This window comes from Lepeophtheirus salmonis, chromosome 3 (assembly GCF_016086655.4).
Source record: "Lepeophtheirus salmonis chromosome 3, UVic_Lsal_1.4, whole genome shotgun sequence".
NCBI classification, from domain to species: Eukaryota; Metazoa; Arthropoda; class Copepoda; order Siphonostomatoida; family Caligidae; genus Lepeophtheirus; species Lepeophtheirus salmonis.
The window spans coordinates 9828137-9855025 of NC_052133.2; the positions used below are offsets into that span (position 1 = coordinate 9828137).

The 26889-nt window shown below is 30.0% G+C and overlaps 1 protein-coding gene across 4 annotated transcripts in view; it reads right to left on the bottom strand.

Moving 5' to 3' along the window:
* Positions 1-1019: 1019 nt before the first annotated feature.
* The window catches only part of Synd (protein kinase C and casein kinase substrate in neurons protein Synd), a 102023-nt gene continuing 76153 nt past the window's right edge, over positions 1020-26889 (bottom strand). The window contains exons 4-12 of one of the 4 annotated variants that reach the window (XM_040708047.2): positions 26051-26239; positions 14265-14491; positions 12697-12817; positions 11998-12105; positions 9286-9342; positions 8667-8815; positions 7669-7826; positions 3950-4576; positions 1020-3890 (exon numbers count right to left, since the gene is read on the bottom strand). In XM_040708047.2, the coding sequence (XP_040563981.1) occupies positions 4470-4576; positions 7669-7826; positions 8667-8815; positions 9286-9342; positions 11998-12105; positions 12697-12817; positions 14265-14491; positions 26051-26239 (1116 nt within the window). In that variant the 3' untranslated portion in view covers positions 1020-3890; positions 3950-4469. The remainder of the gene's footprint in view (positions 3891-3949; positions 4577-7668; positions 7827-8666; positions 8816-9285; positions 9343-11997; positions 12106-12696; positions 12818-14264; positions 14492-26050; positions 26240-26889) is intronic. The other 3 variants (XM_040708048.2, XM_071887020.1, XM_071887021.1) reach the window with 3 other exon arrangements.

Here is a 26889-nt window from a genome sequence, read left to right on the forward strand (position 1 = left end):
AAACCCCGACTTGCACAGGTACGTGGAGGGAAATGCAACCATTAGTGCGAGCAACACCACAACAACGCGAGGATATGAACCACGTATAGTGGCCCAGAATGCCTTCAGGATTGTCTCCACAAAAAAAGCCTTTGCTGTAGAGTCATGTACCAGGTCAAGAAACTGGTCTTGATGTCTTTTGCTTCTTTCGGGAAGTTGTCAACTCGAAAGCTGAAGGATCCCTTGGGAACTGCCTCATTGGGTTGTCTCTTTTGAAATACGGAAAATAATGCTGAAACTCATCTAGCAACCTTTTGAGGTTGATGATGGCTTCGTTTAGAGAATGTCGCTGACATCTCTGATTATAATCTGATCTGACTTATAAAGGGAAAGAAGCAGAAAAATCGACAATTGACAACCGAATACATACATTGTGAATTTTTTATTAGTGACGTAACTTTGTGATATGTTTAGTGTTATGTATTAGTGTTTTCTTCCCCCTTCTTCTCGTCTCTTATTTTCTTGTATATATATATGTGTAAAGTACATTCTTTTACCTCGTTTTAAGTAAAAATAGTCTTGTATTTTATGTATTTATCAGAGTAGGTTTTTGTATTATACAGAGTACAGATGTTCTTATAAATAACCGTTGTATGATTCCTCCACGCCTTTCATTCTCCAAACTTCTCTCGGTTGTCCTGGATCTCTCCACCTTTAAATAGTTTGTGTCTTCTCACGCTCGTCAAGACACAACATTTAGCTCTTTTAAAAGTCATTACATGAAGTTTTCATAAGATTTATTTGCAAATTTGTCCTTTTTTTATATAAAATATATGTAAAATATGCGTCATATGCAGCTTATGCAACCTATGACGTCAGTGAAAACTCTATATAATATTGTTTAGGTCCTACTTATAATCAATAAAATACTGGAACTTTACCCAAAAAAAACCACAACAAATTAGAAAATGTATTTTGTGATAACTTTCGTTAAGTTATGAAACAATAGATCTAGTGATTAAAAAAAAATATAGCCAAGATTGACTTTATATATATATATATTTTTTTTTTGCATATAAGCAACTACAAATTACAGCAAGACAGTGCCATAAAGAATGAAGACACATAACATAATTAAACCCATATTATAATCACACCTCCCATCCCTCCATTATTAGACAAATAAAATCATGTTAAATAAGTACATTCTAAGATATAAATGCAAAATACAATAAGATGTTTGCAAAATTATTATACTGCATATGCAAATAAAGAATTGTTATAACATTGTTTGAAATTACAAGAGAATTAATAATTATTATCTGCTAAATGATATTAGAGCTATGACTTTTTAAAAGCTTATACTCTTCAAATACAAACCAACAGAAGTTGGGGAATTATAAAATATATTATTAGTGTGCTATAAATTATAATATTGTCTCAACGAATACCAGATGTACGCCATCAGAGGGCGTCGTCTTGGGCAGATCCACTTTATGGCACATCTTTTAAAACTAATAGCTATAAACATTTATTGCAATTGTAAATTTTTTTTGACATTACTTCATTAGAGGAGTATAGAAAGTCGTGTTCAAAAGTATTGACTCTTAAAGTAGAAAAACACTGAATGATCTTACATGTGTTTTATAGACCTGTAAAAGCAAATGGTACGAGTTGCAACCAAAAAATGAGATACAAAATTGAATATTCCATTAGTTTTTTGATTAGTTATTGGTGATTTTTTTTTACTTTTTAAAATAAAAATTATTAATTGATTGGACGTAGTCTGTGGCAAATTATAAAGTTCATATGCATCCACAGGGTTATTACTCGTAAATACATAATAAATAAGTTATTTTAATAAATTAAAATGAAGGATAGCATCAAATGACACTGGGTAATTAGAATGACTAATGCTGTTATTAAATATAGTGTAATGATACCTACAAATTCTAACTTGTACAAATTGCTATTTACATATTAATTATATAATTATTCTCTAAAATCCCAAACTATGACATGTGATCTCCACACCTCAACTCTAGCCTAAACAAGAGGACTCTCAGACCAAAATAATTATATGAGTTTCCTTTTCTTGCCTGATTATAATTAACAAATAAGTATAAAATTTATTAATAGACCTCTTCGTCGACTATATTTTCTTATTTTGATAGTTTACTAGTTTTTGAGTGTCTATAGGCTTAATTAAACTTTAATCAAGAACGCGAGCAATATAATTTGTTACAAAATGATAAAATATCAATTACAATGAAGAAAAAAAGGGATATAAATTCAAGTTATTTTAAATTGAGATCATCCATGTTTTTGTCGTTCAACATCATTAGATGCAATAGTTTATTAATAACGAAATTATCAGACACTTCTTGTTTAGACTTAAGCAAGACTTTTATTGTGGAAAAATGAGTGGAATGGCAATACCTTTGACCATGACTTTGATATATTAAATAAAATGGAATGGAACAAACCAACAGTAAAATTACTATTGAATTCACAGTCGACCAGGATAAATATATGTATTAATATTAAAGGAAAATAATTTATCGACAAGGTTGTCACAGATTGTTTATATAACTTTATTTGTAAAAAAATATGAAGGGTCGACTAATTAATGTTGATTAAATGATTTCATTAAGTACAAAATGAGTCATTAGATTACATTTGGAGGGTTTTGAGTTGAACAATTATTCAGAAAAAGTGATCATTGTAGAATTGCAATCTAATTAACTAAGCTTTTTATTTACATACAAATGTTTAGCTATTTATATTTTGTGCCAATTTCATCACTCTAATAATGATTAATTAATTAAATGATCAACAAGATATAATAATATAATTATAACTTAATAACAAACAAAGAAAAATTAGTTTTCATTACAATACAGGGCGAGAAATATGGAAACTACTCCTTATTCAGATTGTGAAGGTTCCGCAAAGAGTTATGTTAAATTAATTCTTATTGCTAAACTTGTTATAAATTGTGTTTTCCTATCTTCAGTGGAAGTCAAGGGAAAGGCCTCATTATTGGTTTCTGGAACAAAGGCCTCCATACATCCACGATTTGAATGTATGTGGTATATTTTTCTGCAAGAATCCCAGCTATGATGGATAAAACTTGAAATCATAGTAATAAATGCAAGTCCCTTTCATATACATTAAGTCTGTTATAAAGACGGCCATTTTGAATAAAATGTCGTATACAATTTCTAAGCTATTCAAGTAATTAACTATGCCATCGAATGAAATAAATTACAAATCTAATTTTAGAAGTGTTATAAGGAGTAAATCAATATTTTCTTTCATAAACATCAGCAAAAGCTGTCAGTCAGTTATTTTGAGTAAATAAAAAAATCTCAATTACTAACGAAAAAACTCAAAAATATCGATTTAAAAAAAATGTTGTTAGAAATGATTAAACATTCATATTTAATCAAATCAGAAAGTTTTGATCACGCATTGGTTTTATAATAGGGTTAAACCAACGAAGATATTTAACACAACTTTCCACGGATTCTGTTATTAGGACTTGGATGTGACAGAAATGTTGTACATTTAAATATTAGGATACACTCAATAACAATGAAAAAAAAAACACATGACAAATAATTAATTAATGATAATTAAAGTGATAAGCTCTTAAAAAATCAACTATCTAAACAAAAAAAAAAAAAAAAGGTCTGAATTTAATATATATATATGAAATTGATCTATAAATATAATTAACAGTCAACATCTTTCGTAGTACTATGTTGAATTACGTAAAGTCCATCACCAATATATCATGTAAATCTATATATTAACGTTTATGTTAGCAATTTATAGGAATGTATCGGCCCCGAAGTTTTGACGTCCACACCAGTCCTAAATTTGAAGGACGTTTCCAAGTCGGAACCGTCCATAGAAAAATCTTTGATTAACTACTAGTGAAGTTATCATAAAGAAAATCTTCTATAATTTTAATAAGCTTAATTTTTACTTTAATTATGCATAAATTAAGAATAACTGCAAATTATTTACAGGTTTTAAAGATAATTAAATTTTTACACAACTAATTTAAATTATCAACTAAGAAACTTTATTATAATCTTAATAGTGAAAATGATCCCTCGTATAGGGGGCTTTAAAAATTATTTGGGACGTTTTCCAAGGAACGATAACAGGATGTAGACGGGACATGGCTGGACTTGGACGGAACCGATACAACCCTAGCAATTTAATATATTGTTCATACTATATGCATATATAAATTCTTGTCTAGAAACTTAATTCATAAAATTTTTCTATTTCATAAGATAGATTTTTTTTTCTGTTCTTTTAAAATGTATGATTACACAATATTATCTTTTTAAAGTTTATCTCTTATATAAAAAAGCAATGAAAATGTCTTTGCTCATATTTATCGACAAAAGTATATGTGTATAAATATATATTTATAAAGTAATTCTGTTGTTTCGTGTGGTTTTTTTATATTATTAGAGAACTTCAATATAATTTGCTGGATAAAGTCCCACTTTCCCATCTTTCCGTCCCTTACACCATCCTTGCTCATCTTCATCCTCTAATTTTTCGAAACAATCACCTGAAAAATAAAGAATAAAAGAATGGTATTAACAAATGTTCAAATAAGTACATAATATGTGCGCCGTAATCACAAAATATTTTCTCAAAATAAGTATAGATGTCATTTGTATTTTTTGACGAACAAGCATCGTGAATTTCTATCAACGAATTATGATGACTTATCCTATAGAGCTGAAACGGACCGCACTTTGTCCCGTAATACTGTGAGTTTTAAAAATTGGTCAGTTAAATTCCCCCCGGAAAATGAATAACAATGCTCTTTATATCAAATTTTGCAGTAAACGTGTTCCCAGACCATGTCCTCCTCTGGGAAAATGAGCTGACAGCATATTTTCACACGTTTATGATGATAAAATACGCTCATCCCATTAGGCAAGGAGGTACTGTTGCGGAAGATAGCGGGGAAAAAAGCAGCATGGCTGACAATGAATCAAATGCAGACACTTCTCTACGCAGTGGTCCATCTTCAAACAACCATTCAACTTGCACTCCTCAGGGTAGGCTGACGGATCTCAAGTAATATGCTACTATTGGTGGGCACATGCAAAGCATAAGGGACAACAATAAAACGGAATCGCCCCATATTTTTTAAAGAAAAGTATCAAAACCTTCCATTGAGGTGATCCTTATTTATTTTTCAGAGAGTTGGCGACCCCCATTATTATTCAAAAGTTTGCAATGCTGAACATTTCTTGAACTTCCTTGTGTCCTTTGATTTAGACATTATACTGTTCAAGATGAGCCTTTATTACACCTACCAAATGACACTAATTTAAGCTATGTGTCTCAATTTTTTCTAAAGTTCTGGTCGATTATGCGTTTTTAATAGTGATCTTTGACCTTGATCTCTCAAAATATGTATGCTTTTTTCTGCTGAGATATGTAATTTTTCTACAAAGTTCTATCAAAATCGGTCCGTAACTTTTTCCGTAATCCTACTTATAAACAGTCAAAGAAACTGAGGTGAGAATATAACCTCCATTCAACTTCGTTGGTGGAGGGAATTAAAAAAGCAAAAATTTATCGTCACAATGAAATAATTAGGAATTGTTAGATTTTATTTGAAAGTTAATAACATTGGAGTCAAATTATATATCTAAAATCAATTGAAGGCTCTAAACTATAGATATATTTTTGGTGGAGCATCGGGAAAAGTAGAACTATGCCTCATTGTCCTATGAACTCTTCCCTATTGCCCTTACCGTTTTTTGTGGATCTTGAGGAGTATGATTTTATTGTTCTACTTTACCTCTTTGCCCGATGCTCCACCAAAAATCGACCTAAAGACTCAACAGATAACGATATAGGCAATAGGAAATGGTCCATAGGAATATGAAGCATAGCTCTAATTTTCCCATTATTCCGTCAAAAATCGACCTTATATGTAATAATCTTAGGTATTTCAACTCATTCCATAAATTTGAATACAAAGCCTATATTTGGCTGAAATATATGATGTATGTTTTTGCCTATATTTGAAATATACGATGTATGTTTTTTTTTTGTTTTTTTGACATTTCTACTTCTATTTACTTATTGTTCATGATTGATTTTATGTTAACTCACTCCATATTTGTGGAATGTCAACACAAAGCAATATTTCACAGATAAAATTAGAAATACCCAATTTATTCTTTTTTACTTCACTTTCATTGAAACATTTCGGTGAATGATGGATTTAATATTTAAATTTTCTAGAATGGGTTGTTATACCAATTTATGTGACGTTATTTGGCGCCGATATGGCCTTTCAAATATGTAAAACCTACCATATTTTTTCATTATGATCTGGAATTTCCATAAATGATAGATTAGTTGACGAATACAAATAATGTAGGTATTCTAGGCTCATTTTTTGAGTGAAATCCTTATTGCTTGCTTTTGTAATGACTGTAAATGTGTCACAGTAACTAGAGTTATTTGCACTGGAAAAAATCATTAGTATTACTCTCCGTCATTCATTGGAGCACTCGCTGCAATGATTACTTAATATTTAGAAGCTATCTCTTCAACAATTAAAAATAATGATCACAGCATTGGAAAATATAACAAACCATTTCAGATTGAAGAGTAGTTGGATTTTTAACTTTTTTCTAATTTCGATTCCGGGTAGAGCGGAAAAGTTGTCATATCGTATAAAAATTACCAACTCAAAATGGTATTGTCCTACGCGGGCATCTTTAGGTCGCACATTTCGATCAAATTATGAAATATAGCAAAAAATTTACTTAGTGAATATAGACACTAAGAATACAATTTTAGTTATTTTGCCTAAAATAATTTTGATAAGACATTTTTCAAACCAATAAAAAGCATTTGAAAAGTTGTTTTTTTTCTATAATGGTCTTATGAGCAAAAATGAGAAAACCATTAGGAACATTTGATGACATGCATTATTTTTTTACATGTTCAGAATGGAAAGATAAATTTTTTTTATGTTATTCCCTGTTTTTGCTCGAACAGATAGCTCTAGAAAAACACTTTATTAATATTTTTATAGGTTAGAATAATATCTATGAACAATCATAAATACAAAATAAGGATAAATGCTGTATTTTAATCTTTATTGAAAAAGTAAAGAAATTTTTTGTCTTGTTTCAAACTTTGAACGAGGCGTGCTACCAAAAAATGACAAACTAGAAAAATGAAATTTTGCATAGGTATTTCCTTACCAAATCCCAACTTTTCCGAACGACCCGTAATCGAAATTTGAAAAAGTTGTAAAACAAACCGGCCTATTAGATATTATATTGTTCATATTCATGATTGGAAAGATAAATAATAAAAACGTCTAAAAAATATAATTTGAAACTTCAATGATTAATTACATAATTTGTTTATAGCTGCAAAACTAATGAAGCACCGCCATCCCAAAAAATTGGATAGAGGAATATAATCGGATATATCAGTTTTTGTGGTAGATTAATGCCCAAGGAAGTAAATAAGGGTTAGGATTACTCAAATCCTATCGAATCATATTAAACTAATCACTCTTGAAAGTAACTGGAAAGTGTTACAGAGTCTTTTGAGAGGAGTACACATTTCTGCCGGTGGAAGGGGCACATATGTATTTTATATATGCATAATTACCGGCTTTAAAGTCTAACTCATCACTTTCTGCAGCATCATAGTCATATAATGCCTTCACGGGAACGCCTTTTTCTCCATTGTCAACCAAGGGCTCCACTTGCTCATCGTCCCATTCATCGTCATCAAATGGATTGGAGTCCTTCGTTGAATTTCCATTACTGAAAGAGAAGGATAATATCAATTAAAATCCCTTTAACTCATTGACATTGATTGCTATTCAAATAATTAGGAGGTGACGATGTAATTGAAGGTATACATATAATATTTACTGATAGATATAAGAGTCCTAACAATATTTAAAAGTAAATAGCGGCTTTAACTTCGCCACGACTAGTTTTCTTTCTATCTCAAATAGTATTAAAACTCATGTACATAGTTAATACATAAGTGAGTGCCCATTGATTAATGATACTATGTGACGTATTAGATTTAATAATAATAACATTGAGTGCATAGTTCGAACAACAAATTATATGAAAAAAAGGATTTAAAAAGATTCATACACCCAATTTGAATAATTTTCCTCCGAATCCATTCCTTCTTTCATGGGTACACTGGAAGGAAGATTCCTTCCAACGCTTGAAAGCGATGATACAGATGGAACCCTACGCAACACATGTACAACAAAGCTACCATTCTCGCTGGAGAAAGGAGGGTAAGTCAAAGTTATTATATTGGATGATTTAGAAGAAATACAATTATGTATAATTATGTACAAATACTCATTTATAGCTCAAAATGTAATGAAATAGCAACTTCATTCAAATAACGTAATTAAAAAATTGATAAAGATATAACAAGGTAATAAATCCAATTTTCTCTATTTCATAATCAACTATTTAACAGGGAGATTACGTTTGCAAATACTCAATATTGATAAGAAATGAAATGAAATTGATTTATAAAGAAATTATATAGAAAAACAATCCCAATTCCCATTATCTCTGTCATTCGACACCAAATCATAATTATATATAGAAGCTATTTAGAAAACGAACCTCACTGCCATTTCCTGTGGTTGGGACTGACTGATTTCTTGCTCTGAAGATTTTGATGTGGGGATAGAGATGGCCTTTCCATTGCGAGAATCTTTGTTGTTACTCGAGATACTATTAGACTTTTTTTGACGAACTCCACTAGGATACTCCTGGACAAAGAAATAATAGTATAAATAGACACTCATTGATTAATTTATCAGTATTACTATTCCAAAATACAACAATTACTCTTTGCTTATAAATAGTTAGATAACTTCAAACCCCCACCCAAATAGTGCAATTGTAAAAAAGATTAAAATAAACAAAATACCGTGAATTATAATCCAACATAGTTTAATATGAGCTACAAAATAGCTATAAATATTAATATATCCTCCAAAAAATAAGTGCAAAATATTAATTACACAAATATATAGAACATAATATCACCACAAGTGGATTAGTACACTAAAATACCTGTAGATTAAATTACGGAAAATATATTATGAGAAGAATAAAAGGGATAGAAAAACTCAAACTAAGGATTGTGAGAAAAATAAAAATCAAACGATAGAAAAATAAACAAAAAGAATAAAGAAGATGGACACAAAAACTACAAGAAGTATGATAACTCCCTAACCGAAGAAGATGATAGTCGATTAGCAATCCTAGCAGGTTTCTTTAGGAACTCCATCGGCTGTTATAAAAATTTGAATACAGGAGTTGAATAAATCACATTCACCAAAAGTAAATTAATGTATATAGACAGGGGCGTCCGCAGGATTATAAGTATGTATATATATTTCAAAATCCATAGCTACTCACAAAAAATTTAATTTGTTTGGAAAAAAAATTCAATAATTCAATTTCAAATATTAAATTTTTTGAAAAACAATTACCGTTATTACATTTCCTAGTAAAAATTAAAAAATCCTTAATTTGGGAGGGCTACATCCCTTCCAGACAACTCCCTGTGGACGCCCTGATTGATTAGGGCCCAACCGATATATGGGCGAGCCGACTATAAGCAGTTTGAGAAGAATCTATCAGATATTTCTTCTCTAAAAAAAAAAAAAAAAAGTTAACTACATTGTGTCTAAAAATGAGATTGAGTTTTCAGGGTGGAAAACTCGTGTAATTTTAGACATTTCTTATCCCAATTAAAAGTAGTTATTTTTATAAAATTATAAATATGGTCAACCAGGTCATAAATAAAATAAAATAAAAGCCCTTTGTATTGCTCTATATAAAAATGAATCTACAGTCTAAAAATTATCAAAATCTGAATGTAAATAGATCCATGGATAAATATGTGCCAGACTGTTTTTTTATCATTTAAATCTTTTATTACTAAAAGAGTCTTGAATTAAAAGACAACCACAAGCTAAGCAAGAAATATTAGAATCCGACGGGATATTGCTTTATAGTGACAAAAGTGACCATATTTGGGATTTGTGCAATATTTTTAAGGGTTAATTCGAAGAAAGAAATAATTGAACGTTCTATTAGTTTTTTTCTCTGCATAAGTATTTGGGGTTGGCCCAAAAAATTCATATCGGTCGGGCTCAAATAGGATTATGTAGATATATAAATGTTCTCACTTTGTTAGTTATTAAGAACAATTTTAAATTTGTAAAATATTCTAATTAGGTATAGCTGAGGGCAAAGTTTTTTTTTTTTTTTTTGTAAAAAAATAAAGTACAAAAGTACATATATAGCCCGTCAACACAAAAGCAAGATATAATAATATTTTCTCAAAATGGAGTCTGGATTTCATTCTGTATTCTTCCATCAATATTTACACAGGGGAGCACTTATTTTGTACAAATCAATTCAAGGCAAAAAACTAATTTCTCTTTGAGTACAGAATCCAAAACAGTTTTTCTCTCAGTCATCTGAATTCGAAAATATCTAGGATTATAGTAATTCGGGACTATTATCTTTCAGAGTGATTTTTTACCCTTAAAACAATGCCTAAATTAAAAGAAGGATTAGAAAAACTTATGTATAAGGGTTTTTATGATTTAAAAATGTTTTATTGATTCAGTATCTTGTTCTGAACTCGATATATTTCCATTTTTAGGCTGAAAAATGATGAATAACGACATTCTTCTTTAGACTCTTATAAATATAGATAGAGTCATGAGGCATATCATACAAAATGGAACAAAAAGCCTCAGAGCTTTATATTTTTTAATTAGATCTTTTTTAAATTATACATGGAATATTTTTCTATTATACTATGTAGTACCCGTTTTAGAGATTTTTATTTCGAATTATTTTATTAATACATACCAACATAAACTCGCTAATCCTCTTCTTAATTCCCTTTTTTAATTCGTAATTAATAAATATGTACGTTCTAACTTTTTCGTTTTTCAGATTTATAATTTTTTTTTGGCTCATTTTTGAAACTACAACCCCTACCTTAGGGAAAAATTTGAGACACGGGGACTCAATCTTGTTTTATGAAAAAATAAATAAACTTATAAGCAAAAAACAAACTGCCCTCCAGAGCCCATGAATCTGATCCAATCAGAATTAAACATAGATTTAGGTAGTTAACTTATAATTCTGAACAACTTTTAGTTTATATCTAAGGGCCGTATCTGTCTTCGTTTGTGAAATAAATACCCTAGTTATACATTTCTATAAGTGGCCTTCCATACAAAAAAACACCTACTATAATATTATATATATTTGTAGGTAAGCTATGATATTCCTCATCACTATGTATTATGAATAAGTTATAGGGGTCTAAAGAAGAGTGTCGTTTTTCATCATTGTTTATCCTAAAAATTGAAATATATCGAGTTCAGAACAAGATACTGAATCAATAACAACCCTTTTAAATCATAAAAAACCCTTTTATATAAGTTTTATTAACAAGGGTTCTGAATTTTGATTAATCTTAATGCTATAAATTGCACTTAAAGTAGCAAAAAATTAATGTTAGAATAAAAAAAAATATAAATTTATCGATTTTATTTGAAAAGAAGCCCTATTCGGGCCAAATTCATCTTGTCATAAACAAAATGAAGATTATAAACTTTATCATTCTTGAGTATCTTAACTTCTACCAGCAATTTGAATATGAAGCCTATAGTCGATCCAAATATACTTATGAAATTTACGTGTAAAAAATAAATCACATATTTATCGTCTCCTTGATTTTTGTTCAAGACTGTTTTTGTGTTAACTAACCACATATGTATTTAAATTATTTAATAAAATAATAATATTTCCTCAAAATGAGAGTCCTCTCATATTTTTTTGTAAAAAGAAGGAACTGTGCAATCTGATTTTGATTAAAAAATTTGCTCCTAGTTCACATAAAAAGCAATATATTTACGGGCAAATCATCTCCAACGGCACGTTGATTAATAAGCGTGATATTTCCATCAGGAAACTTTTCGTGTTTTCTTTTTGAAGTGATGTCACGAAGTTCTTCCGTATATTCCTACAAAAACATTCCAAGGATATAAGATAATAGGAAATAAAAAATATGTTTAAGTAAATAAATAATAAATAAAAAGTATTAACGATTGAAACTCTTAAATTAAACGACTTTCATTGCCATATAATTATCATAATATTAAAAAATAAATATATATGTTGCATACAAGTTAAAAAAATAAGATAAATCATTTTAAATGAAGAATTAAGACTCTTTGTGGTGATGCTAAAGGGATAATTGAATATTCCATATATGGTCGATATATCAATGATATAATTTATGATTAATATTGATAAGATGTGTTCATTATAAAGTAATTTTAATCCATCAAAATGAAATTAATAGTTGTTAATTTAAATGACTGATGATGTAATTAAATATCACCTCATTAAACGTAGAAACTATAACTTGTACATAACATACATATACATAAATAATTTTTCAATCATTAATTATAAAAACTCAAATAAAAAAAAAATAAAAAAAATGTAAAAAAATCAAAAACTTAAAAAGTCGAAAATGTTATTTAAAAAAAATGAAAAGGACAGAGTTTTCCCCCTTGAAATAAAGAACTCCAACATTCACACAACATACTTCAAATTGTGGCCAGTTCATGGGCATGTTGACACCGTAGGTATTTGACCACCATTTCAAATCCTTTTCATGATCTGCATTATTCACAGTGTGGTAAAATTCTTCATAAATTTGTGGAAGTCTGTAAAATGAAATAATGAAATTCAGTTCAAATTATTGTTAAAGAGTATTGTTCACTGTTCACACATTAACAAGCGTCATGTTCAATTTGATAAGAAAAAAAATGACAAAATGGGATCTTTATTGTATGTCAAAACCTTTCTTAAAATCCCGAGAAAAATTACGTGATCAAATGTCACATAAAAAGTTATTCTATTTGAGCAGGAAAATGTCAAAAAGGAGAGAGTAAGAACAACAGATTTGAGTAAATGAAGATATAAAATCCTCCTCTAAGCAGGTTATTTAACGAGTAGGATATTGTTATAATATTAATGGAAAAAAAGGCACATTTGTGCAAAAGACAACAAGATTATTCTTTTATTAGTCTTTAATAATAATTAAAAAAAAAGGTGAACCAAATTTCTTGGCACAATATACATTTTAAAAGTTTTGTCTTTATAGCTAGCTTGGTAAAAAGTATATTCAATTTCAACCCATCATCGTTCAAAACAAGATGTGTATTTTGGGCATAAAAAAAGAAATCGAAAAGAAATATGGTAACCCTGACAATTTGAAGAATGTTTAGGAGGTGAGCAGCTACAATCAGCTGTAACAAGGGAAGAGGGGGAGAAGGAAATAAAAAAGGGCATTGGCAAGAATTACTCCGATATCGATCTCTAATTCTACTTTAAGGACAAGGAGGACTTACAATTATAACTCCGCAACAAATCTACAAGACTCCATATTTTATGAGAACACACGAATTTTCGATCAAGTTTTGAATATAATCCAATGTAGTAGGAAAGGAAGTTTACTACTCATTTTGGCGTTACCCCGCTAACTCAAAAACTTACAAAGTATTTTGTCATCAGCTGTTAAAGTTTTACGATTTTTTGTCCTAATTAGTGTCCTCAACGATGATTGATTGAATGAAAATTACCTCCTTTTCAGCTGTAAAAAATGTCTTACAGTTATTGAATCCTACTTCCATAGTTTGGAAGAATTAGCTAACTCCCAACTTATTTTTTCGTGCCTTTTTCCCCTGTTTCTTTTCGGAGGAAAGGTTGCGTGCTACAATAAAAGTAATGATGTGTCGGGAATTAAATAATAAAGACAACTACTAAAGAAAATAAATTTTATTCTCCAGATTACCAATTCCAAAAAAAAAAAAAAAAATATGCCACCTTAAGAAATACATCACTATTCATGTATGTACAATTTGTATACATATTTGGGATGAGAGGACAATCGGTGGAGTGAGTAAGACCGAAATATTAGTTTAAATCGGTCTAGAAAAAAATCAGTCTCGGACCGAGCTTTCTATTACTTTTTGGAGGAAAGTTTGCAAGATACAATAAATGTTTTGACGTGATAATCGTGGGATAGCAGTTCCAGAGATAGAAAATAGTATAATATTAATTTTAAATGAATCTTATCAATGTGTGAACCCACCTTTTCTTTATACTTACTCTGGATCATCCGATATATTAAGGCACTTTTGTAAAGAAAATAGAGTGTCTTTAAACGTTTGAAGTCTTTGGGCTTCCATCCTTTGGCACTTTTCAAATACTTCTTTCATGTCCTCGATATAGCGTGAGTTATAACCATTTACATCCTGCAATGCGATTTCGTAGTTTTCTTTACACTTGACAACATTTTCTTTAGCTTTTTTCACTCGCTCTTGACATTTTTGAACCTTCATTCACACATACAAAAATAATGATATAATTCTAATTAATATCTGTCAACAGACTACAAATTGCTACAAAGAATATTTATTTTTATATAAACAACAATTTTTGCAGCCTAAATATATTCTGAACAATGATCCATGCCACGGCTAGTATACACAAACATGTAATACTCATTTGATAATAACATAATTATTTGATAATTACATCCCTATAACTCGTGAAGAACAATATGCAAGGGGCGGTCATTTTTGAATAGGTGATGAGTGCTTAAATGTACATTACGATAATTATAAGACATATGTTTACAGCAATACCCCAAACAATGTGAGTAATTGATAGAACTGTTAACAAGTCAAAGTCGAGTCATTTGTGATTGAGTCCTAGTCTCTGATTATTTTCACATTGAATTGGAATCGTGTCTGAAGTTACAGTTGAGTGAGATTTAAGTGCGGGTGACCCGCCCAAGAGATATAACAATATATGAGAACGAGACTCGGAAATAGAATGAGGGAGATACAGTAACTATCCAGGCAAAAGGGTAAGACCGAACCCATGAGCGAAACGTGCATATTCACTTGAGTAGATTCCTTCCCTACGAGAAATTCTCCTCCCACCCACCCTGCAAGATGCTGCTTCTTATTATACCACAAATGACTTTGCTTTCACAGAACTCACCTTGTTAATTCAATTAAAAAGGTGAATTTATGGAGGTTGCGTCGTTAGTTACACATTAAAATAAAATAAACTCTCTTAGTGGACATAAAAAAGTATCGCATAGAACAGTGGTTGGGTAACTTTTTTTATCGTTATCAAAAAAGATCTTATAATAAAATTAATTTACCCTAAACTAGTACAGGGGCATCCGCAGGAATATATTTTGAGGGGGGAGCTTGGTTTTTGGTATTTTTTGGGGAAAAAATTAATACTTAGGATTTTTTTTTCAAATATCCACAGCTATTCATAAAAAGTTAAATTTTTGGGAAAAAAATTTCAAAATTTATTAGCTATCCATAGAAAATTAAATTTTCACCCTTAATTTCGCCTAAATTTTTTTCATCCTGAACAAAAAACATTCAAGTAAAAAGCAAGAATTCCTTTTTTTTTGGCGGGGGGGGGGGCACAAGTCCATCCAGCCACCTACTGCAGACCCCCTTGTAGTAGCATGTTGTTTATTTCATGTAACACTAGGAAGTAGTACTTGCATTACCCCCAAAACTTTCTAAATTATATTAGCCAAATATTGATCACGTGATCTTCATTTTGCCATTTGGTTGACAGCATTGCAAAAACAAATATCTGAGTTAAGAAATTTGTCAATACCACATGAGCAAAGTTCAAAAATATTTATTATCCGTAAAGCGGTTCTGAAACCTAGACTAATAAAAGGATAGATTGCTTGAGAGCAGGGAGTTGTTTTATTTTGTCGCAATAAGGCGCCACTCTCTGTAGCCTTATTTACAAACTAATATAAGTAAACAACGGTCATGCCCGTTAGGTGAGAGACTTAAGTTATATAAAATAACTATTATTTTCATTTTGGGTATTTTTTCTGGACTTTTCAAGACTTGTATCAATTTTATTCTTTGTTACGAAAATTTCAGGAGTTATAAAATAAACCTTAATTATTCATTTAATTGATCATCATCTATTGACTCTGTTATATTATCTTTTTTTTTTTCCACAATGTATGATGTATAAGAACGCCTGGTGCTATGGACATATTCTACCGTAATTTCACTAAAGTATCCTACTTTGATATTTTGATCAGGCCTGATGCAATCGTCATTAATACTATAAAAAAACCGTCCATATACAAAGATAATGATGCTTCAATGTTTGCCTCGATCTAAGTTTACAACCTCGAGTCAGAGTCGCAAAAAAAAAGTGTCTATATCTTGTAATTGGTTTCAATAAAATATACTAAACTGTTTAAAATTGTCAAAGCCAGTGGTTGAGTATCAAGCAACTTTATTTGAGAAAAAGTACAGTTTGAGGGGAAAAAAAAGAAAAATAATAATTGATATGAGTCAAGTTATCAGTTTGCTCAATTTTCTTTATTATCTATTGGCATTAGAAAGTAGCAAAGCTATAAACCAAGTGTCTAAACGAAGACCACCTGATTAATATTTGTATAAAGTATTGATCCTACCCACATTTTTTTATAAACTAAAGGCGTCGAGTAAAATATTACTCTGTAAATAACAATATAACGTCCATGAATTCACCCATTTAAATCAATTAAGGAAAAAAAAAGTTGCATACTTCATGCGGAGAAATGATGAAGTAACGTCCGCTGTGGTATCATAAAACGCTATAGCTAGCGTTGGGAAAAAAATATCAGTACAACCAGGAAACGACTCAAGCAAACAGGTTTCCCTCTTTGTTTCAATGCTATAGCAAGTATCTCATATAATAAAACAGAGGAAGCAGATCGCAATTGTGGGCGTGATCACTCACCTCAACAGAAGTCGCATCCTTATTCATATCTAAATTTGGTCTACCTTACTTTATAGTGTAACACAGTCTGAGAGTATTTGTTTAACTCTTGTGAAGTGCAAAAGCCCAATCTCGTTTTTTTTTAATAATGTTAAATTATACATTATGGGTCATTCCATGAGAAATTTTTAAGAGTTAACGGATTTGACTTAAATTTTGTGTAGGTTATTATTGACAGTAAACTAAGGAATAAAGTTAAAATTTTTATAAATCATAGAATTATTCCCAATTCCATAGCTTTTTCTCTATACAGTTAATTTTTTTTTTAAGGGTTCCAACTCTATACGTAGTGATTAAAATCGTGTGTTTTTGGTCATGTTAAAAATAAAGATACCGAAAATCAAAATGTAACCCTGACAATTTGAAGAATGTTTTGGGGGAGAGCAGCTTAGCTATCATGACATTTCATTAGATCAGCTACAAGCAGCTGTGACATGGGATGAGGTTACAATTATAACTCCCCAACAAATCCTCAGGGTTACACCCCTTCTTTTATGAGCACCTAGGTTACTTTTTTATTCATAAATACGTTTTGTTTAGTATTCAATAATGTATTATACTTGTCTATCATTGTTGAGGCTTACGATGTACCCCTAATCAAATATTCAGCAAAATAATAATTTCTTTATCTTTAAAACCTCAAAACTAAGAGTTGGACTAAGTAACAGGTCACCCAAAATTTCATTTCTGACCAAATCAATAATCAATGTCAATGATACCACATACAAAAATTTGAGTCCAATCCGTTTCCTCGTAAAAATGTATCATGGAATGAAACATATATGTATATAAATAATTTTGGCACTTTTTAAATATTCATCGTATGAGGAGCTATAGACCTTGGGTAGGGATACGAGCTAATATTTTGTAGCGATAAACCGTTCTCCACCAGCGAATCCCAGACTAAATGGGGGTATTGCTATAATATATACAGATAGATATAAAAACTCATTTACTTCAATCTTAAAACGACAATTAAATTATATACTACATCTAGAGTGAGGATGTGATGTGATAGTTAATTAAATATATATGTATGTTTCTTTGTTCATGAACCTAGAGAGGACTATTTTGTCCAATATTAAGTACTTGCCTGCATCGTTGGTGATAGGAATAAGTAGAGCGGATTGCAGGTTTTATAGAAGATATTCCAATTCTAAGATTTTTGGAGAATTTTGTCAAAAGAAATGTGGGCAAAAAAGGAAATATACAAGTGATGATAAAATATAACTTATTTTATACATTATTAGGGTTGTTATAACGGTACTTAATTAGGATCTGTTTCTAAAGTCGTGTGTAGACAAGTATGAGGTCAGTGAGGTTTGGACTGAACTCACGGCACTTATGCTGAACTGAATATTCATCAAATTGATACCTTTAGAGGATAACGCAACCTTTCCTTCAAAAATAAATAGAGAGAAAAAAAGGCCCAGAATCAGTTGGCAGTAGTTAGCCAATTCTTCCCAACATTGGAATGGCTATTAAATAATTATTGGGAAATATTTAAAGTTTAAAAAGAGCTAGTTCTAATTAAAGCAAATAACGTTCAGATCCCCGAAAAGAAGTAGAAACATCGACAGCTTATAAGAAAATACACTCTATATTTTTGTGATAGCGACGTAACACCTCAGCCTTTTAAAGGGTGACTCCTTTCAAATGAGACAGTTACAAACGCAATTTACGCATTAATCATTAATATTATTGCAGAAATCATTTGACAAGAAAATTACATGTTATTTATGGGCTAGAAATAATATAAATTGTTTATTCCATGTAGCCACACTTGTTGGCATGAGTCGCAGGACACAACGGAAGGTCGCAAGATGTTTAAACGAGAAGAAAAATATATGTAATTTTAATATTTATAATTTATAACAAAAATAAATACGGCTTCACGTGGAGAATGATCTTCTAGTTGCAGTTGCCCAAAATTAAACATAGAATAGACCTGCTTTACTCAATGGACATTAATACCTTGATTGATTTATAAACCTATTTGCACATCCACGGCCATTAATATTATATGTTTGGGAGTCTCAATTTTAACTTTATTTCATGGCAAAAAAGAGAATTGATAGAATTCCAAGTAGTATTTATATTACTGATTTTATTTTTACAATATTCGATTATTTCGTCATTGTATGTTTTTTTAATATATGTGAAATTAAAATTTGAAATTCTTGATCAATATAGTCAAATAACTTTAATTATTTACCACTGGGTTTAACTTTAGAGGTTTAATATAGGCTTTAAGTAATCTGTTTGGATGAAATATACTCCAAATGAGAGGTATTGGTGTCGCACATTTTCTAGTCAGATATTTCAAAGGTCGAACCCAAAAAAGTTTGGGAATCACTGTTCCGTGAGACGGCTTTTGTTCAATTCAGACACGATATAAAGAGTTAAAACGGGATTCGGACGACCTCCGTCCGAATTTAGGAACGGTATACATTTTATTTATGAGGGAATTTGTCTTTCCAAATGTTCTGAACTATGCAAATGGTTTTAATAACTATTATATGTATTGGAAGTTTGTTTTCTATTAGAAATTGAGAAACACGTTATGATGAGGAAGTCATGTGCGTATCAAACGTGACTTTAAAATGGAGTTGAGACAGGAATAATACGTCATTATGGCTTGTATTGAAATTGTAAGTAAATGTAATATTAATATAGTCATTTTGAATAATAAAAGTTACCACAGAGATATAATTCATATACATATATCTTTACGTATAAAAAAACCCTTAAAACCAAATACATTATTATATTATATTGATAGATATATTCCGACCAAAAGAGTAGTAAAATCAAATCCCTTGATTGTCTAAGTACCGAAGTTAGTACATATAAAAAATATTCTTATGTCAATACTTTGAGTATACTCAGTAAATCACACATATTATGTACATTCTTCTAAGTCATATTTAGTAATAAAGGGACGTCCACAAGGGGTGGACTGGAGGGACTGTAGCTCCCTATGGGATTTTTTTATTTTAATAGAAAATTTAATATTTGAATTTTTTTTGAGCAGCTTAGGATTTTTGAAGTTTTACCCCCCAAAAATTTACTTTTTTGAGAATGGCTATGAATTTTTCTTCCAGGAAATTAAATATTTTAAGAATAGCTATTAATTTTGATTTTTTTTCTTCAAAAGTTTAAATTTTTAAGAATAGCTATGATTTCTGGAATTTTTTTTTTGACCCTCTATGGATTTTGAAAATTTTATACTAAAAAAAATTAATTTTTGGATTTTTTTTACAAAAAAATATATTCCACTATTGTTATTATATATATTATTGTTTGAAATGGATATCACCTTCCAGTTCTTTCCTGACTCTCCAGACAAAGGACCTTTTTCGTACGGCAACGAATTTAACTATTTTACGATTGTAGAATAAATATTTCGTTGATCGATTCCATTTTTTTAAACTGAAGCTAAACACTGCTGACTAGCCGACGAAACAACAAACAACGTCCTTTCTGAGTATGCACTCAAAGTTTGTTGTTAAACACCGATCGCACGCTGTAGTTATGGATGGGCAAAACACAAAGAAACATTACAGATTTATGATTGAAAAAATACTAAATACACTTTTTTTTAGTTTTTGTTCATTTTTTCATAGATCATTGCAGTGTTAAAACACATTTTATTGGACATACGAAAGGCATTGTCGTTGACAAAGAACATATTAGAAAAGATACCTTGCAGTATTTTCAAATAGGGAAAACCCATTGTAAATGAATATGGAAAATGTCAACCAGTTTTAGGAATTGGCAATAAAACATAAGTAGTAAGTTCACTGTTCACTTCACAAGTAACTATTTTTCAATACATCTTTTTGTAATTCGAAAATAACTCGGATAATAATTATTAACAAAATAATTTTGTCTTTTAAATGTTTTTTTCTTTTGTTTACAAGTAATTCAAAAATCAAATGAACAGATCATATTTAAATATAAACTCTTAATAAGGGATAATATGAGTCGCTTAAAACAAATAAAATTTCTAAACTACAGCTAGAATGCTTGGTTATCTTTACTTATCCCAGTTAATTGAATAATAAGACTACAATTGACTAAAATATGTGTGTACTTTATTGTCAGCTGTGGATTTTTCTGCATCTTTCCTCTTTATTAGTGTTCTGAAAGTAAATTAGTTAAATTAGAATCAGATCCTTTTAAGCTCTGAGCAATTCTCAACTATTATTGAATGTTAATTTCATAGTTGATAAGAAAACTATTAACTATTTGTGGCTTTTTTTCTATTTCTTTTTGGAGAAGAAGTTGTGTGATAGAATAAATGTAAGAACGTGTCATATGTAAGAAGTTTAGCATATATTTTCAAATGCGGCCCGTCAATACAGAAGCAAGATAGAAGGATTTTTCTTTAAATTGAGCGTGGAATAGATAAGTATTCTTTTACAAATTGATTATTGCCAATTTTTAGCAACAAATTAACCTTATTAACCCTATGGATGTGCCGTAAGTAAGTAGGCAAAATTAATCATCACAATAGAAGAATAATAAATTGATGGATTTGATGGTTAAAAGGGGCCCTATCGGGGCCAATATACGTCTTTTAAATCAAATAAAAGTTCTAAACTATAGCTGAAATTCTTGGGTATCTACACTCATCCCAGAAATTTGAATAAAAAACATATAATGAATTCAAATATTTGTATTTACATGACACAAGTATTTAACTATACACTCTTTACAATTTTTAAATCAAATTTAATATGTTGTAAGTCAAGAGAAAAGTAAGGAAGAATTATGTTCACAAAATAGAGTCTGGAATACATATTCTTTGACGAATAATTATTGTCAAATTCTATGAACAACAAATTCCTTTGTGTCTTTTGGGACCGCCTAAATTGGCAAATTAAAGAAGCTAAAAATTCATCGTTACAAAATAGTTATATGTAAATAAATTGGTCAGATGGAGTTGCACTGATAAGTAACTTAAATAAATATAGTAGACATTATAATATTACATTGTCTCCATCTAACTTGGGAATCTTCTTTGAAGTCCATATACAAAAAGTAAATTTCCTTCTCTAGGAGCAATCTGTCTGCGAACCTACACACATTGAGTTCAAGAGAATAATTTTTCAGCGTCTATTAATAAAATATCAATTATAAATTGATACATTTGATTTGAAAAGCCAGATTGTGGCCAAATTAAGTCTCATATATCAAATGAAGGTCTAAAAGGGTAGTTAATCTTCGTGGGTATATCAAATCATAACAGAAATGCATTCAAATCCGGATAAAGGAAATCGCGATTTTTAAGATAAAAAGTTAACTATAGTCGGATTTTTCTTATATCCGAAACATATATATAGTAAGTATTTTTGGATACTTATGTAAATAAGTAATTTTTAACTCCCTATTTCGACGGAAACATTGGTTGATTAGATTACATTTACACACATCATCGATATGATTTTTAGCTTATGTCTAGGCAAAAGTGTTTTTCGGAGGGGGGCACTCATGATATGATATTTATTTGTCTTGATTCGTCATACAGTATAAAAAATTGGGACTCTGCTTACAATTTGTACCACCTATAAAAAATATTGATTTTTGTTCAAGATTGTTTTTATGTTAACTGGCCACTTATAAAACATACATATATCAAATAAATGGCTATATATAGATAAATATTTATCTATTGCTGAGTTACTAGCATAGTTTTGTAGAGGATCTGTGAAAAGTTCAGTTAAATTAATTCTATCTAATTAATTTGTTAAGATAAAGTTGGATGACAGTTGTTGAAAAGTTTGTTCTACTTTTTCTAAACAAAAATTGACAATTTTCAAATAAGCTACTTTTAGAAGCCAAGTGATAAAGAGGCCAAATTTTTAAGTTTCTGCAATAATTTATTAAATTAGCTGCAGGTAAGAAGAAAGACATTAACAAAAGTTCCACCGTATTAAATAAGAATATATGAAGGAGTCACTCTGTTTTTTATTCTCAATTCTACTGTTAGTCAAACAAGGACCAACAGTTTATAACATGTTATAAAATCTTATTTCCATATCTTATATAAAAATTACAATGGAAAGAATAAAATATTTTTCTCTAATTATCCTACTTTTCTTATTTTTAGGGATTTTCAGCACATATTACTTTGATTATATTCAAATATCAGTATTTACCTTTGGCATCAAGTAGTATTCAATACAAGTATGAAACCTTTTTTTTATTCATAGAGCCATTTGATGAAGCTTAATCAAGATTTATTGGCAATTTGTCTTTTTTTATGTAGTAAAAATATCAACTTTGAGCCCCAAAATGACGTCTCCAATAATTATGATTCAATTTCTGACGTGAGTAAAAACACTCTATGCATTTTTGAAGCATTCTCATTTTGAAAACATTTTGACAATATTTTGGCTTAAAAACTTTATGGATGTAATTGCAAATATATTATAATTAATGGATCATTAAAGAATATCCATTTAAAAATACATTTTTGTTTTTAGAAATGAACGAGGATTCTAGTTTTAAAAAATCCGAAATTTCTGACCTCATGAAAGTGTTAAACCTAAGAAAAAAATGAATATAACTTTGCACAGATCTCATAATTAAAATTTGGATACATTTTCGGACATTTTAATATCAAGGCACAAACAGTAACAATTATAGGGTAAGATATTCTTTATATAAAGTGACAGTTTGTTATATATCATTCATTCAATTAAATCAACCTTATTGGTAGATCATTAGAGCAGTTTTTACATACATATGTGGCCCCTCAACACAAAAGAGAGCCTGGATTGCATATTTTAATACTCTTGGACTAATAATTGTCGTCAAATTCTATAAACAGATTATAATTCTTAACCCTTTGGTAGTGCTTCAAATTGTATTAAAAGTAGCAACAATTCAATTTTGTTGTTTGTTTGTCTTGATACATCATAAATTTATAAAAATATATGTATAATAATTATACTCCGTTTTCAAAAGGGCAGGAATACAATTTTTTGTTGAGTCCTCTCAATATGTCTATAAATACATTTTGGCTATCATATTGAAATAAAAATGTACAGCTACGCTTTTAATAAATATTTACTAAGTAATATTATAATAAAGTATCAAATAAAATACTATGTAGGATTATAATATCCTGAAATTCTTACTAAAAACTGTAGAGAAATAATATGACGATAATAGTCAGGGAGTACTTAAGAGGTAAATAGCTGTTGGTATGATTGACTAATTTGGCTAACCAGCTTTTTTTTTTCTCTCTCTCTCTTTTTAGAGAAAAGGTTGCGTGATACAATAAAGCTAAGGGCGTGTACAATGTGAGAATCAGAAATTGGTTATAATTTAAAGGGTGGGGCACAAATTAAGTAATATGAATCAAATGAAGGTTTTAAATTATAATTAACAATTGTGGGTATGTCAACTGACCGAAATACGTCTTTAAAATATTGGCCAGTATGTTTATTTGAAGTAAAAAAATGGGACATTTCTCCTATATTTAATCTCTGTTCATGATTGTTTTTGTGTTTACTCATCACATATCTAAGCAACAAATAAGACATATTATATTTCCCCTAAATACTTAGTAAACTTATGGTATTCAAATATGCCTTGCACATATTGGCAATATACATAGGAAATCATTAAACATATTTTTTTTTTGTACGTTTTCAAACTTTATATTCTAGAATATTATAAAGAATATATTTTTAGATTAAGACGAGATTGATTTGGAATTTTTCAAGATATTAGGACAATTAACACTACGGAGGATCATGGAAAGTAGATGGAAGGTTTCATTATGTAGAGAAAGTTTTGAGTTTGACTTTGCCATGGTCCTTACAAGAAAAAATCATATTGCTTTACATAGCAATCTCCTCTGAGCTCATCCCTCAGTCGACGGATCGACTCCAAGCCCCCCTCTGACATACTCATAAGAGACTAACTCAAAACCAACCTTCCATCTACTTTCATAATATGATCCTCCTATGTCCTAATTGTTCTTAATTAGTATTAGTCCTAATTAGTATTTTGAAAGAGTAAATGAAACCTAAAATCAACATTATAACCTTAACAATTTGAAGAATGTTATAAGGAGAGCAGCTTAGCTGTCATGACGTTAGAGACTCTATCCAAGGTATAATTATTTTTTCGGTTTGGTCTTCAGTGATTTTTTCTAGACTGATTTGGACCGATACTTCGATTTAGATCATTATCTCAGACCGTAGATCCAAATTTCATAGTTTTTTAAATCGTGTACAACTTTTTCGCTCTAAATATATAGACTGATTTTTTCTTTAAGACCTATCAAGAGCGAATTTTTTATTGAGACCAGTTCAGACAAAAGATCTTAAAAAGACACAGTTAGTTCAGTTACCTAAAAAACATAAGGAGATCAGACCAGTCTAGAATTTAGTAACCGAAACCCAACACAATTTTTTGGGACCGATTTTCTCTCCACTCGTAACTTATGAGTTGTACAAATATGACTTATGCAACACATTTATCTTCCTATGACGCCATTGTTGGCCAATGTTCACCATTTTGAAACTCAACAGACGTCATCAAATAAGGCATCTATAGAATCGATTTGTACTGAGTTTTGATTGAGATTGATTAAAGGACCAAATTCATGCGGTTCACTAAAAATAGACCGGTCTAGACATGTCAAACCAAAACCTAGCACTAAAAAGATACCGTCGAAGCAGAAAACTAGGTCCAAGACTGTTTTTTTACCGGCTCGACCTTAAATGCTTTTTTCTGTTCTGATTTGGTCCGATATTTGAGTCTACCCTATGGACCAATTTTCTGCTCATACCAAGCTTCATATTACGATATAATACCGATGTTCACAATTTGAAAACACACATGATGTCATCAACAATTAATTTATACATCTATAGAATTGATTTATACCGAATTTTATACGAGACCAATCTATGTTCTTTAAGAGGTGAAAATTATTTGGGTACCCTAAAAATCATAGCGGTCTCAGACTAGTCTAGGGTTGTCAGACGAAAACCCAACACTAATAATTATGGATAGGATCATGATTCGGAGTAAGAACTTACGTTATCTTGAGACATTGATGTATTACCCGACGCATTTCTCTCATTAATGATGGCACTTTTTTCTGTTTTGCAGGCATAGTGATAGTCTGCCTTGGCTTTATTAACTTTTGTGAACAATTTGAGCCATGGTTTCTGTGCTTTCTTAAACTGTTCATCCATGTCCTTTTTTTCTCGAATATGCATCAGGGTCTGAAATTTAAAAAAAAATATATAAAGAGAATACATTTCAATTAAGACTCTTGTGCCACTCCTTATTTATTTGGCCCAGTCCAGTCTAAGGATCGGTCCTTCCGACCGTCAGTACTAGAACTGATTAAAAAGAGAAGAAATCAAGTTGAGTGACATAATCAAGGAACGAACTTTATAAGTTTTAAGACTGATATGCAGTACTTAAATGGAGCGAAACATAACTGGATGGGACTTCAGTCCTAAATAAGGACTAACACAAATCTAATTAAAATAAGTTAGGGATGCATCGATGAATCGACAATCGGTGCATGCTGTTAATTAAGTTATTTGGTGGATTAGCTACTACTGGTACCATAAACGTGTCATTACTGATAAAGATTCAAGTAGCTAAATGAACAAATACATTATATAAACATTAATTTAAATTATAACAAAATGGAGGAGACCATTCATAACTAGAATGGACATCCGGTAAATTGCAATCCTCTGCATAGAGTCATTGATCCTTAAAAAAGATTTTTTACTATATGAAACATCTTTATTAAACCAACATAAGGATACCAATTTGATGAGCTCTGTACCTTAATATGTTCCAAAGTTATGGTCGATTATGTATTTTTAACGTTTTGTTAAAAACATAGGCAAAAATA